At 31.9% G+C, this 15,222-nt stretch overlaps 1 protein-coding gene across 1 annotated transcript; it reads left to right on the top strand.

The window, feature by feature from the left end:
• Nucleotides 1-573: 573 nt before the first annotated feature.
• On the top strand, nt 574-14,792 carry LOC132737135 (serine/threonine-protein kinase SIK1-like; the record flags this gene model as incomplete). Its single annotated transcript, XM_060724390.1, is given in 4 exon segments — nt 574-672; nt 1,273-1,396; nt 2,237-2,457; nt 6,803-14,792. Coding segments are annotated over 4 exon segments (2,391 nt in total), but the record flags the coding sequence as incomplete, so codon positions are not given.
• Between the last annotated feature and the right edge of the window lie 430 nt (nt 14,793-15,222).

Here is a 15,222-nt window from a genome sequence, read left to right as displayed (position 1 = left end):
TCTAAATATTTGTATTTTGAACTTTAGTTGATACCACTGAGATCAGTAAATTACTATTTCCAAGTTCAAACCAGGATGTGCCCATTACATAAATAAAAGGATGAAAATCTTTTTATTACCAAAAAAAATCACAAAATTGTACCTTATTATTAGAAATGAAGACAAGTTTTCAAACAAGATCAAGAAATATTGTTGACCTTTTGAGAATATTGTAATATCAATTTGAAGATACCTTATTGTATAGTTTATTGTTATAAATTTTTTAAGATTTGTCACATCAATGTGGGAGTAGATATATGACAAATGTTACGTTGAAACTTGAAGTTTTTATGTTGCATATTTTACTTTCCTCATAAACGACTTATAGTACTTGCAAAATCAACAAGTGCATTTTTGAGATAGAAAAAATATAAATATGATTATGAGTGCTACTGTAGTTTTATAATTATGTAAAAAAAAAGATTATATTGTGCTGATTTGTGCAAAATAAGTGATACACAGCAGATTTTAAATGCCTACATATTTATATATATTTATTTTTCAGATTTTCGGTTTTGGTAATTTTTTCAACTGGGAAAAGAGCCACTGGCAACAGGTTGTGGCAGCCCTCCCTATGCAGCTCCTGAGGTTTTTGAAGGCAAAAAATATGTTGGTCCCCAAATCGATATATGGGTAATGATGAGTTATCATTATAATTTATATGTCTTTAACACTAAAACAAGCATATTATAGATATGCCTGTACATTTTCCTATGTTTATTCCCTTGGGACATTGACATTTTCTTTTCCCTTACTGAACTTGAAAAATCATTACTGTTGGAAAGAAAGAAAGAATTAAATGTGTTTTCATTATTTTTGTGTTTGTCTGACCTAGAAAGCTGATCTAGAAAGCTGACCTAGATTGTTGATGAGATAAAATTGATGCCATAAATCAAGTGGTCAGGAGATTTATTCTGAAGAAAGGTCTAGAATTGAGTTAGAGCTGTTAAGTGCTATGGAGACTTTGTTGAACAAATATATACCAGCATTTTATTGTGGTGATGTTTTTGTATGTTATACTTTACCATAAATTTTGATGATCTTATTGTATCATTTATATTTTTTTGTGGTCTTTTTTGTACATTTTGTTGTCTGGTGTTTTACCATTTGATGATGTTTTTGTATCATTTTTATTTGATAGGGACTTGGGAGGTTTTTATTTTTACGTTTTGATGTATGGTATTTGACCATTTGATGATATTATAATTTTGTATTATTATTTATATTTTACAGAGTCTTGGGGTGGTGTTATATGTGTTGGTATGTGGTGCTCTTCCATTTGATGGACAAAATCTGCAAATTTTAAGGTTCCGTGTTCTGTCGGGAAGATTTAGGATTCCATTCTTTATGTCATCAGGTATGTAAACCCTTTATAGCTGTGCAAACGTAAAACCCAATTTAAAAAATGGTCACTTCAGATTTTCAAAAAGTTTACCAGTTACACAACTGTGTCCAGAACTGATTCATTCTCTAGTCTTTGTTAATACAATTCACACAATTTTTCCAATATCGTTTTCTTTTATTACTTTTCTGTATAAGAATATATCACCATAGCAATGGAGTGTTGCTAAGTAATTTACTCTTTTGTAGAGTTTTAGGAAATTTAATCATGATCATAAGTATGGTTTTCTACTAAAAGTAGATAAATGGTTTCTGTCAGGTCCATTTGAAGATTATGGGAAATCTAAAAAAAGACCCATATTTGATGTAACATTGTGTAGTTGTTATTTTTCCAAAGAGATAGGTTAGAATTGGTCCTGCTTCTGGGTTTACCTAGAATAACATGAACAAATTATTTAAATTTTTTGCCATGGAGTTAAGATTTGACATATGGCATGGTCTTGTTGGCCTTTGCTAAATGTTAATATCATGTATGAGGGTTAGAGTAGTTTATTCTAGGGGTCATTTTAGTTGCATAGTCTAAATGTACAAAATAACTTTAATTCCAGCGATAAGCAATTGAGCATGTTGCATTTTCTACAAGACCTCTACAGAAAATTTGCCATGAGGATAAAAATGACTCCTAGATGGGTCACTTTTAGAAAAAGCTTCGTAAAACTGGGAGATAAAGAGCTTACATATTTGTCAATTGGATCAATAAATTGGAGCAAACTATTTAGTAAAAGCTATAAATTGCAGCTATATTTAATAGATTTGACTGTAGAAACAATTATTCTAATTTTTTTTTTTTTTTCAGAATGTGAAAATTTGATACGACGAATGTTAGTATTGGAGCCTGGTAAACGTTATACCATGGAACAGATTAAAAATCATCAATGGATGCAAATGGATGGGGGTGCACCTAAGGCTGCCCCACCTAGCCCAATGATGGGATATGGACCTAAAGTTGGTGAATATAATGAACAGATTCTGAGACTCATGCAAAGTTTGGGTATTAGTCAACAGAAAACAATGGAGGTGAGATTCAGGATTTGTTAAACCTTACCATGCTAAGTGTAGGTTAAAGTTTATTAGTTTGTATTTACACAATTTAATTGGTCAGGTGCAGCACAACATCACGGCAAATTTAATTTATAAATACATACTAATAAATTTTAACCAGCTTATTGTTTTAAGGTAGCTCGCTACTTTCCGACCGAAATTTGACAATATCTCAGATCTTGATGATTTTTGGTATACATAAATATAGATATGTAAGCTTTACTTCTGCAGCATTATTTTACAAATAAACAGCGTTACCATGACGTCAAAGCGCCCTCTATCGGTGGCGTCATTTTTATCAATAAACCGGTCTGTTCTTATTAATTTTCATCCGATTTCCTTCGTTTTAATTTTATAATGTTCAGTAAATGTATGTCTTTGAAATAATGTCTTTCTTTAACATTTGCTTAATACTCTGCGATTCTACGTTATTTTAACCCACGTTCTGACGTCCATTTATGATACAAATATCGCGCGATATCGCAATTAAGATTGTAAAATAACAAAAAATCAACACGGTGAATTTTGCTATAATTTTTTTAACTTGTAGTGAAGTCATGAAAGAAAATATTTATGCAATAAAAATATAGGGTCAACGCGTAAGATATTTTGCTATTACTATTTTAATATAAGATAAAGGATGAGTAAAACGTAATGATTTTGGTGACGTCAAATATTTTTCTCAAGGAAATTGTCACGACTTTTCCGATGAATAGTATACTGACTGGAATTAAGATGTGTGAAAACCATCAACAACAATTGTATTTAGACATATTCCGTAAAATGTTCTTTTAAAAGTCCTGTCAGGTGCCCGCATTTCGATGAACAACTTCAATTATATACATGTACAACAAATCAGGGTATGGCTGTCTGCAAAAGTTTGTATCAATCTCTAAAAAACTGCAACAAATGGATATAAATACCTCGAGGACTGAAAGACAATTCAGAATATTGAAAGATATAATTAAAAGGCCACCTAAGTGGAAATAATACAAACATAAATTTTGCAAAGAATGTTAGAAAAAAAGAATGAAAAGGCTGGTGCAGTCGCGGTGTCATCATGTTATGTGTATCTCGGTACTACATAAACTTCCATGTTATCATACGTATGTCACAATTTCGAATTGTATATATCAGTTAGTAGGAAATGAATCAAATTTACGTTTTAAAAATGTAAGATCAACTCGAATTAATTAACAACGATTTGTACGTAAGTCATGATTCACTGGTAGTCTTAATTATTTAAATCTAGCAGACATTTATTTTAAAACTTTTCTACTCGTATAAAAATTTATTTGAGCCGCGTCACGACAAAACCAACATAGTACGTTTGCGACCAACATGGATCCAGACCAGCCTGCGCATCCGCGCAGTCTGATCAGGGTCCATTCTGTTCCCTATCAGTTTCTCTACTTGTTAAAATGTTTAAAAGAGAACAGTATGGATCCTGATCAGACTGCGCGGATGCACAGGCTGATCTGGATCCATGCTGGTCGCAAACCCATTATGATGGTTTTGTCGTGACACGGCTCATTTATTAACAGCCATCAGTTATTCTATTTTCTCTCGCAGCTAAATACTAGTAAATAATATCCCTGCACTAAGCGTGAGACTCAGATTTAAAGGAGGAATCACGTTCTCATGCTATACGTATTTCACATAATTACAGATATTCTTATTTATTTAAAACTCGCTGACTCGCGGTATGCGTGAACTAGCGCATCTTTGAGGCGATCATTTCTCGATTCGAGGCGAAAGATCCGTTGATTTATTTTGTATGTTCATAAGCGGAGAATTTTGCATATTAAAATTAATACAGATTCCCTTGTATTGAAGACGATCATGTAGGATCCTCAATTTGTGTGAATATGGTGGTGGGAGAAGCTCGTTTTTGTCTGCACATAATACAGTGCTATGTAGAGCCTATGAAAATAATGAACTATGCAGTTTATGTTTTATATCTTCTTATTTTTTCAATATTGGGTTTAACGCCGCTTTCAACAGTATTTCAATTATAGCTGAGGGAATTTAACAAAACCAGTGTTTCTCACAGTATCAACTTCTCTACATTAATAAATGACAGGAGTCCGAGGTGGACCTTGAAACATTTCATACACAGTAAACAATTCTAAAGGATAATCTATTAGTACAATACGCAATCGTGTCTCGAATTCATGCCCTCCGAATTCAGCGTAAGACCACTTTACCGATTACAGAATATTCAAAGTTAAAAACCTAATTATGATCTCCCTTAATAAGGCAGAAGTCCACTTTATTGTTTACACCATAAACACGTGTTTTTGGTGTGTGTTTTCGTTTTTTTTGTTTTTTTTTTATTTTTTTAGTTTTGTTTTATAAAAAGCAAACTGTATTGTATTAAAAATGAACACGATAACGTCAACATAATACATTATTCGTATTCAGTGGTAACAAAAGTTGCACAAGGTATTTAATAATTATATTTTGTATTTAATTATTTAAAATATACAGTAGAAATGCCCTAGCGGTTGCTCTACAGAGGTAAAATGTAGTGGAGCCCTTTAGAAATAAATAATATTTTGAGGGCCGCTTTGTTATACTGTAATGAAAAAGCGGTAAGTAGGTATACGTAAATCCGAGTTCCAAAAAGTTTTATAGTTTGTCATTTTCTAATTATGACATTTTAATTAGATTATATTTATATAATCTATGTATTGCACATACTTAAAAATGGTAAGCAAAATAAATGTTTTTGTTTCTTGAACAGTTTGGTTTTAAATATTCTTAACATGTTTGAATATTATTTCTGAATTTAATTTATCACTTATTTCACATTTGTATGCATATCTATTTTAATTGCATTATTTACGATGTGTTTTGACACCCAGGCTCGTCTGCCTGTATTTGATTTTATGAAAGTGTTTAAAAGCTGAATGTAACGTAAAATAAATATTCTAACGGGTATAAGCTAAGCGACCTAATATTCTTACTTCATTCATACAGCAATATGTGAATCTTATTTTTTTGCGCTGAAACTAGTTAATTCATATAATAATATAACACTTTTCACTCTTTCATTACAAACATCAAAATATAAAATTAAAATTAAAAGATGTATGAGACTGCGTCCTGCAAATTAGAAAAGTATTTAAGATTAAACATTGTAAATTTGCTGATCTAGCGCATGCTTTCAATGAGAAAATAATCAACAATTTAAAAAATATACATTTCATCAAGTTCCTGTGTTGTTTATGCTTACAATCGTAATGTTTGATGTAAGAAAATTGTTATTTGGTATTATTCTTTGAACTCCAACGTCTATTAACGCCACCAAAACCATTACGTTACATTCACTTTATTTTATTTTAAAACAGTAATAGCAAAATATCTTACGCGTTGACCCATATTTTTATTGCATCAATATTTTCCTTCACTTTCTCACGACACGCTCGAAAAATTATAGCAAAGTTCACCGTGTTGATTTTTTTTATTACACAATCTTTATTGCGATATCGCGCGGAATTTGCATCAGATATGGACATCAGAATGTAGAGAAAAATGACGTAGAATCGCAGACTATTAAGCAAATGTTTAAGAAAGATGTCATTACAAAGACGTACATTTACTTAAGACTACAAAATTAAACGAAAGAAATCGGATGAAAAATGATAAGAACAGATTGGTTTACTGAGAAAAAGACGCAATTTCGCCGCCACCGATAGAGGGCGCTTTGACGTCATAGTAACGCTGTTTATTTATAAAATAATACTGCAGAAGTAAAGCTCACATATCTATATGTTTGCATACAAAAAATCATCAAGATCTGAGATGTTGTCAAATTTCGGTCGGAAAGTAGCGAGCTACCTTAAATTATTTTTACTCACACATAAGTTTATAAAAATTTATTTTAGTTTAATTGTGTAAGCTATAAGTTTATTGAAACACTAATTAATCCGTTCCTGGAACCAACCAGTACTAAGCCATGAATGTCTCTTGCTCATGGAAACAAAGGCTTGCCCCTGACAGGGTTTGAACGTACACAGCTGACAATCTTTAGCTCACTCCCAAACAATGAGATCCTTTGAAAATATTCCTATACCAGTAACAAAATTACATCCAGTTATTAGTTACTTTTTGATATGGAAATAAAGAGATGGATATGGTTGTATATCATATACAGTATGTATTTTATCTTAAATTGATCATGTTATACATTGTATATTTTAACAGGCACCAACCATGTTAATATCTTATGCTGGTAAAGAAGTAGTGTTACACTGTACTTTATCGTGATTTTATCTTTAATATTTCATTATTATTCAAATGGCTTATATTTTTATAGGCGTTGAAGAATGATGCTTATGACCACTATACAGCCATATACTACCTGCTGCTGGAGAGATTGAAGCAACATCGGAGTAGTTTCCCTATAGACCAGCAGATTGACTGTCACCGACGACGACCAAGTACCATAGCTGAACAGGCTATATTACGAGTGGGACCTAATTATCAGCCACAGTTAGTCGGCTTAAAACAATTTGGACAATCTACAGACAGTGGAATGAGCCAAAGGCGAGAGAGTTTCATGAATGAAATAGAACATATACAGATACCTGGTGTTTCTGTTTGTTTACAAGATGTATTGTCACAGCCTACTAGTGCCTGTACGTCTCAGCCCATCACTAGTAATGTTATAACTACGTCAATTGACGAGGGTGTGGAAGCTGATATTATGGACAGTAGAGACAATGACGATATTATAATGCATAAAGGGCAGACTTTTGTGAGAGATGGTTTTGGGTTAGGTTTAATACCAAGCTCAGCGTTTGGTGATTTTTCACAGTTAAGCAACACAAGTTTAGCGTCTCTAGGGACAAGTTCAACTGGGTCTCCTTTTACAAGTTTTGACTCGTCGTTAGAAGCTGATCTTGTATCTAGTCTTAGTGGTTTTAATAATATAACATATCCAGTGTCAAGTGGTAGTACACCAGTGACAGTTGACCCAGCAATGGGTAACATGGTTCAAGCCAGTGGTTGCACTTCTGTAGTGATTCAGGGACAAAATACTGAAGACATTATAAATGACAGAAGTCAGAACACGTCTCCTGTTGATTTCCGCGAAGGGAGACGAGCATCAGACGGTCTCGTTGCCCAAGGTATAATTGCATTTAGACAGAGATTAAAAGAAAGCATGAAATGCCAAGGAATGGTTGAATTACGAACTGAGCATCAACAGGTGCATAATGTGTATGGGATAAAAATGGCGCCAAGTAGTTTAGTACAAGATCATACAGAAGACGTGAACTCACCAGGTCAGCAGTACGTCGGACAGACTGACAACCAGCAACAGAAAAAGGCCCCACGACCACTCATGAAAAGAATGAGTTTACCATCAGAAACTGTAGATCTTCAGCCACATAAACTGTTAGCAATAAAACAGAGTATGCACCTTGAACAGCAAATGGATCGAGTGGTGAGTCAAGACAGTGTTCAGCAGCCAATGTTCGGAGAGAGTTCGAAGCCATTGCAACAGCAGTTACTGCAGCATCGATTACAGCAAAAACGTCAGTCGTTTCATCAGAAAAATGTGGGTAATCCACTTCACCATCAAATGCAGCAGCTACAGTTGGATACCCAGTTAGGGATGTACCCACCACATTCTAGTCAACAATCTTCTTGTGATAGCATGACTGATATGTATTCACCACCACACTGTAGTGTTTCACAAAATAATGCTCTAGTCCATACTCAAACTGGTGATCCTAGTCTCATAGTTCGACCTCAAATCATACGTAAAACTTCATATAAATTAGCACAACAGCAGCCGGTTCTGCCTGAAAGCCATAATACAAGTGACTTGTTACCATGGCAACGTGCGATATTAGAAAGAGAAGGTCATCAAGTACATAATCAGAGTGATATGAGTGGAAATCAAGGTCTCACAATGCAACCTATGAGTGATTTGTCGGGTCGGAGGTCAGGTTACATAAATTTTGTACAACCCTCAGAATTTAGGAAACAGCAAGTTCAAAATCAGCCAATTTCAGAACTTGATTTTAATCAATGTCCTTTTGACTATGATAATAGTGGAATGGACACAGAATGTGATCAAGAATTTTCTTTAGACAATTATGTTCAAGATGAAAATCCCATAGACCAGCAAAGTCAGCAGTATGACAACAATATTTCAGATGGTCAAAATTTCTACCCGAACTCTTCCCAGCAGCAACCATTCAATATGACTGTTAATATGACCCAAATGGAGGACACAGCAATGGACTTCTCATAGCATTTAACACTTTACATTCACAGTTCTTGACATATTTTTTTTTTTTGGGGGGGGGGGGAGGGGGGTCTTTTAATATGAAACATTGGAAGTTATGTGATTTAATCTATTTATTAAGCAAAGATAAAAAAGGGATAATGAACTTTGTTTTCTTTAACTGAAAAATGTGTACTTTTTTTCTTTTACTACTTTTGAATTTTTATAAATGAAAGTTATGTTTAATTCAAAACACTTGTTAATGAACTTTTGTGTAAATGTCTTGATTTAACTTTGTATTTAAAACATCATGGTGGTTAATAATTTTGAAGAATAATATATTAATGTTTTGTTTTTTTTCACTTTTTTTTATTTTTCAACATATTCATATAGGAGGATGAATTACATTATGCACATTTTTTTTTTTTATAAAAATATATTTCCATTCAAACACTGGCAATATAAAATTGTGAATTGTAAAGTTGAGTAAGACATTTTCAGTAATGATGATACAGTGTCATGAGGCTGGTATCATAATGTATGTCTGATCTGTTTTTTAAAGGGACTCCACTGAGGCTTTCATTTTTATGCGGAGGGACTGAAAATATTTATTTTTTATAAAACCATTTGATAAAGGTCCATACCAATTAGTTGTATGCAAAATTTCAGATCATTTGCTCACCCCATTTTTCAACAATTATTTTTATTTTTTGTGCAAAATGACCAAAAAATGAAGAGCATGTAAATACTTTTAACTCTAATTAGGCTAAGAAACACACAGAAATCAATTTTTATTATAATTCTTGGTGTATTTCTATATTGTCTTTGCAGATTTTTTCCATTTTAGGTTTCCCAGTTGATCTATGAAAGAATTCAAAATTTAATGTTTTAGGTTTTTGGATCTCAGTGGAGTTCCTTTAAGACCGTAATAACTAGTATTACAGACATTAAAATGGAAAGTTAGAATTTATTATATACAGATATGTGTCCATGTAAGTGTTTCTGGCCAAAACATTCCAAACTGTTTCTATATATAGGTTTGATTGAGATTTGATAGTCAATTTTCATTTGAAACATAAACAAATTCTTATGGATTCTGTATGAAAAATTAAAAAAAAAACAACTTTAAAAAACAATAGAAAATATCCTTAATTAAGCAAGTTTAGTCTTGGTTAAAGTAGAGAGAACATATTTGCAAAGGCCAGTACTAGTTGTGTTATTATAGTATATATTTTGTGTCCAAAAATAAAAAAGTTATCAAAAAAAAGTTGTGGTGTCAATGTGGTATTTTCATATAACAGTGTTATATAGCCATATCAACACTTGTTCACATATTCTAGTGGCATTTGATTCACAGATTAACACTCAACTATATCAGAATTGTTTGAAACATTCCAGAAAATTAATGTTAACATAGGACTAAATTCAGATAAAAAGAATTGAAATATTTCTATATTGGTGCACACATTTTTCATATGTTTTTTGGGCCACAATAATACATAATTTTTTTTAATTTCCTGAAGTTTTTGCAACATATTTCCGATGTATATATAACAAATTTCCCTATTTAGTTATTTTAAGATGTAATAACCATGGAAACGGTTCTGATTTGAGGTAAATCTGCGAGTGAAATGTTGCTAGGAAATGAGACAAGTGAATATTTCTGTTGCCAAATATCTAGTCGTGGAGATTGATGTTATAGTACAGTTCTTTGAAAAAAAAATTGTCAACTTTTTTTGTATGTATTTGTACATGGTGTAATATTGTTTTGTGATATGTATATCTATATATATATATTTTGTATAAAATGTATGCACAGAAGTTTGTAATTTATTTTTGTCATGCAAACACTTTGAAGTAAATCTGTCAAACACTTCGAAAATGAAAATCTATTCTATATGACTGTATGTGTAAATTTTGTTTTGTTTTCATATTTCAAGGAAAATTAAACATTTTATAAAAACAAGTTACAGTACAAAAAAAAAGCATTTCTTAATTTAGATTTAAGATTCTTCCTTTTTTTGTCAGAAAATTTTGTTTTTCAACTATAGATAAAATGAATACCATAACTATAAAATGAATTTTTCTTTTTATGATTCTGTTATAATGATACTTCAGGCATGTTATTTTAATTCTTTACGTACGAAAAGTAAGAAGGGATCATTGTACAAAGAATAGTGTCTCTTTATTTTTAGAATAAGTCTTTAAGAATCTTACACTGGCTGCTGGTACAGACCGGAATATCTAGCTTGACAGTAACTGTTTACAGCTGTAATGAGGCTCGGCCGAGTTTCGGCTAAATAGTTACCCCGAGACAGATTTTTCTAGCACTGGTGTAAATGGTAGATAATCCTGTCTGATATGCAAGAATATATATTCTGTATCTTTATTTCTTTTACCCTGTTTCTGTAGCTTTTCTACAAAATACACAAAATACAGCCAAAAGAATATGATAAGATCAAGATATTTTTCCCCAATTTTTTTTCTGTATTGGTAAAATAACATCTAAGAATGTCCTGTAGATGGAAATAGTAAAATTAGCAGTTTTGTCTGAACCCAGGCAATGAAGTGAAGAATGCCTGCATCTTTCAGGGTTTCCATCCCACCCAATTTAAGTGTAAAGAATGTTTTAGTGTGGTTTGAAGAGTTTTAGTCAGTGTGAAGAATACCACCAAGTTTGGGGGTTTCCACCACACTCTGTTTCAACATAAAGTTTATTGTGTATGATATAGGAATTTAGAATCAGTCACTGTTGACACCCACTGTATAAGTTGACGAGTATTCCACCAGTAATGAACCTGGCAAGCCTACGCAACAATATATTAATAACACATAGGTTTGTGAGAAATAGTAAAAATATCCTCCTTTGGAAAATACTGTTATCTAAGGCATTAGTCGATAGTTGCAGTAATTTTACGAGAGATGATATTTTTGCTTTTACTCACAAACCTATGTGTTATATTGAAAAAATACTTCATTGGGACACTGTTTCTATAGGATTATATTTTTCAGATTTAAACTATGAAAAAGTACTGCTTCCTATAAAATATAATACAATTCAATACAATTTTTTTAGTCACATGGTACACTTTAATTATCAGTAAGAATAACTCCCATTGGCTCATGGAAAATTAATGTTTCACAAATTGTGAGGGGTAATAATACTATCTGACCAAGCTCTTCACCTGCTGAATTTTAATATTTTGATAGTGAAATCCCTCAAACTACAAATGGAAAGGTCCAAATACATAACAGGTCAAGTCTATTATATGAAATGAATGGGAGATTAGGTTAATGTAATTGTCCTACTTGCTAATGACCCCTGGTATTGTTATCTCACTGACACACTTCTCTCAAATATGACAAACTTATTCACGTAAATTTCTAAGTTTATAAGATACCATAAATGTTTTAAGATCACCTACTGAGATATAGCTTTATCTGTCAAGTGGCTACACTTCAGTGTATATACATCAGCTTAGGTCATCATAAAATGTGTAATTTTCAATGAATATAATATAAGTAGTCTTATTATTATAAATTCTTAGTGTGAATTTTTATTTTTTGGATTTTCTTTGCATTTGTTTCACCAAAATGTCAACATAAAATGTGTATTCAATTGAATGTTTAATGAAGATTTGAAGGCACCTAAAAGGGATGTATTGAGGTTTTTTGACATAACAGGCTGGAAATAATTTTTCAAGATTAATGTTCCATTTGATGTAGGCATAGACCTAAAAATTATGTGCAAAATTTCAGAAAATTTGTTCACTCTGTTGCACAAAGTTATGATTTTAACATTATTTCTGGGTATATTTCTTTATGATCTTTTTGTATATCTTTCTTGTTCAAGTGCCCCAGTTGATCTATAGAAGAAATTAAAATTTTATGTTTTGATCTCTGGACCTCTGCTCTTTTAGATTTATAAGCATTCTTTTTTCTCTCTGCATTTAAAAAAAGGTGTGTACATTAAGATCAGTTAACAGGGAAGTTCTGTTCCTAAGGTCATTGTAGATTTCCACAATAACTGTACTTATTTACCTTTGACATTTACTATTGCGTGAGGGAAAATGTACAGAAATTCTTGAAATGTCTGTGTGTGCTTTGATATTGAAATGATGGCACAATCTTTTCCTTTGTCTCAGTAAAATATGGTGATGCTTGTTAATCATGGTTTCTAGGCAACAGTTGGTAATATTTATTAAACTTGGATACTTATTTTTTTCCTGTTAAAGAGTGTGTGTTGACAGAGTACAAGCAGTTTTGTTGGAATTGATTTGTTATTTAAACAAAATATAATTTTTTTATAAGGACAATTTTGCAGCACTAGTCTAGTTATGTGATAAAATAGTTTTCTTGTTGTATCAGTACATGCAATTAATGTGTAGATTATATATGTATAGATTATGCACACATATTGATATACAATGTAGTCTTGTTAAATTGATCTGTACTCATATTTATGATATACATCTGTGTCATACAGACGCTTTAAAATCTATTTTCATTTTAATCGTACAGATGTGCACTGCATGAATCAGTGTCAGTCAGATGCTTGATTTTTTTCGCACTAGTTGATTCTACTACAATATTGATCTGTGTCTATATGACGCATGTATTATCATCAACAATTTTTATAACAGATTTTTTTTATACAATTTATCTTCAAAACTTCTTTAGGTTTTTAGACAACATACACTAATTAGTGTTATACAGATTGTTAAGTGTCAAACAGATTTTGTTAAACAGAATTTTTATATTAAAATGTATATGAATGTTTCATTGTTTATGTGTTGTTAAGTGTCATATAGATACTTGATTTGTACAGTTAAATCAGTGTTATATAAATGTTTGATCTGTACACCTACATCAGTGTCATATGAATGCTTGATCTGTACAATTACATCAGTGTCATATGAATGCTTGATCTTTACAATTACATCAGTGTCATATGAATGCTTGATCTTTACAATTAAATCAGTGTCATATGAATGCTTGATCTGTACACCTATATCAGTGTCATATGAATGCTTGATCTGTACACCTACATCAGTGTCATATGAATGCTTGATCTGTACATGTTAATCAGTGTCAAATGGATGCTTGATCCACTTGCTTAAAGGGTCAAATGGATTCTTGAATGATACATTTCAAAACAGTGTCACATCGATGTTTTAACTTGTATTCAGTGTTCAGTGTTATATGGATGTTTGATTTGTACATGAGATGTGATAATATCATTGTTAAACAAACATATGCAAGCAATGTTACATATCTGATGGTGCAGGATAATGATGTATAGTTTGCACTTGTTACATACAGAATTTATAAAACATGCATATCTTTTCACATAATCAAACACTGTAGGTATATTTACATGTATATGAAGTTGTTTAAGTCTATAAAATGTTTGTTTCTGATTGTTATGATCTCCTTGTCTTTTTAAATAAAAATTATACTGCTAATAAGATTTTTTAAAAAGTAAACTGCAGAATATTTTGAGTCTGGTGCAAATTTAAGTATGTTCATATAAACTACAAATAGACTCTTTGTAAATAATGTAATTATGTAATCACGTTACATACAGATGAAACTGCAAGATGTACCTGGTTTTAATGTCAATTTGAGGAATAGGATTATTAGAGCTTGTTACAAACATGAAAGCCATAACTATTTTTAAAACTATCCATTATCAATTTTGGGGATATCAAAATATAAAATTTGTCAGGCAACAGTATAGAGTTGACCAGGCTGCTGGTGATTCCACTTGGTTCTAGCTTGTTAATATTTATGTTTGCATTTGAAATGACTCATCAGGTAGGGGGTGGTTCTTATTTTAAGTCTAATTTAGTCCTGGATCTTATGAATATCACAATAAGTGGAAGTCAATTTTACTTTGAAAGTTATATTGTTATTTTACTATTTATACTCAGGTTACATATATAAATAGAGATTCTTGTTTTGAAAATCCAAGAAAAATTTCCATGTTTGCATATATGTGGGTATTACCAGGATTTGTAGCATGTTACATCACATGATATTCTGTCTTAAAGCTACAAGCTTCCTGATATGAGCCGCGTCATGACAAAACCAACATAGTGGGTTTGCGACCAGCATGGATCCAGACCAACCTGCCCATCCGCACAGTCTGATCAGGATCCATGCAGTTCGCTATCAGTTTCTCTACTTGTAATAGGGTATGTAAGCGAACAACATGGATCCTGATCAGGCTGCGCGGATGCGCAGGCTGGTCTTGATCCATGCTGGTTGCAAACGCATTATGTTGGTTTTGTCATGACGCGGCTCATATATAAAAACAAACACAAAACAGCTATTTAATATCACAAAATAGTTTTATAATGTATTAATATTCAGTCTGTGTTGCATTTTTCATGCGAGATTTGTCTGACTTTACTATTTTATTCTACATTTATTCTACCTTGCTACTAATATATAAGGGCTATTTTCACATCTTTGGATACATTATAAATAATATTTGA

The sequence above is a fragment of the Ruditapes philippinarum genome, unplaced genomic scaffold (genome assembly GCF_026571515.1).
Source record: "Ruditapes philippinarum isolate M1 unplaced genomic scaffold, ASM2657151v2 ctg15727_1_1_1_1, whole genome shotgun sequence".
NCBI lineage: Eukaryota > Metazoa > Mollusca > Bivalvia > Venerida > Veneridae > Ruditapes > Ruditapes philippinarum.
This window is presented reverse-complemented; position numbering and strand designations above follow the sequence as displayed.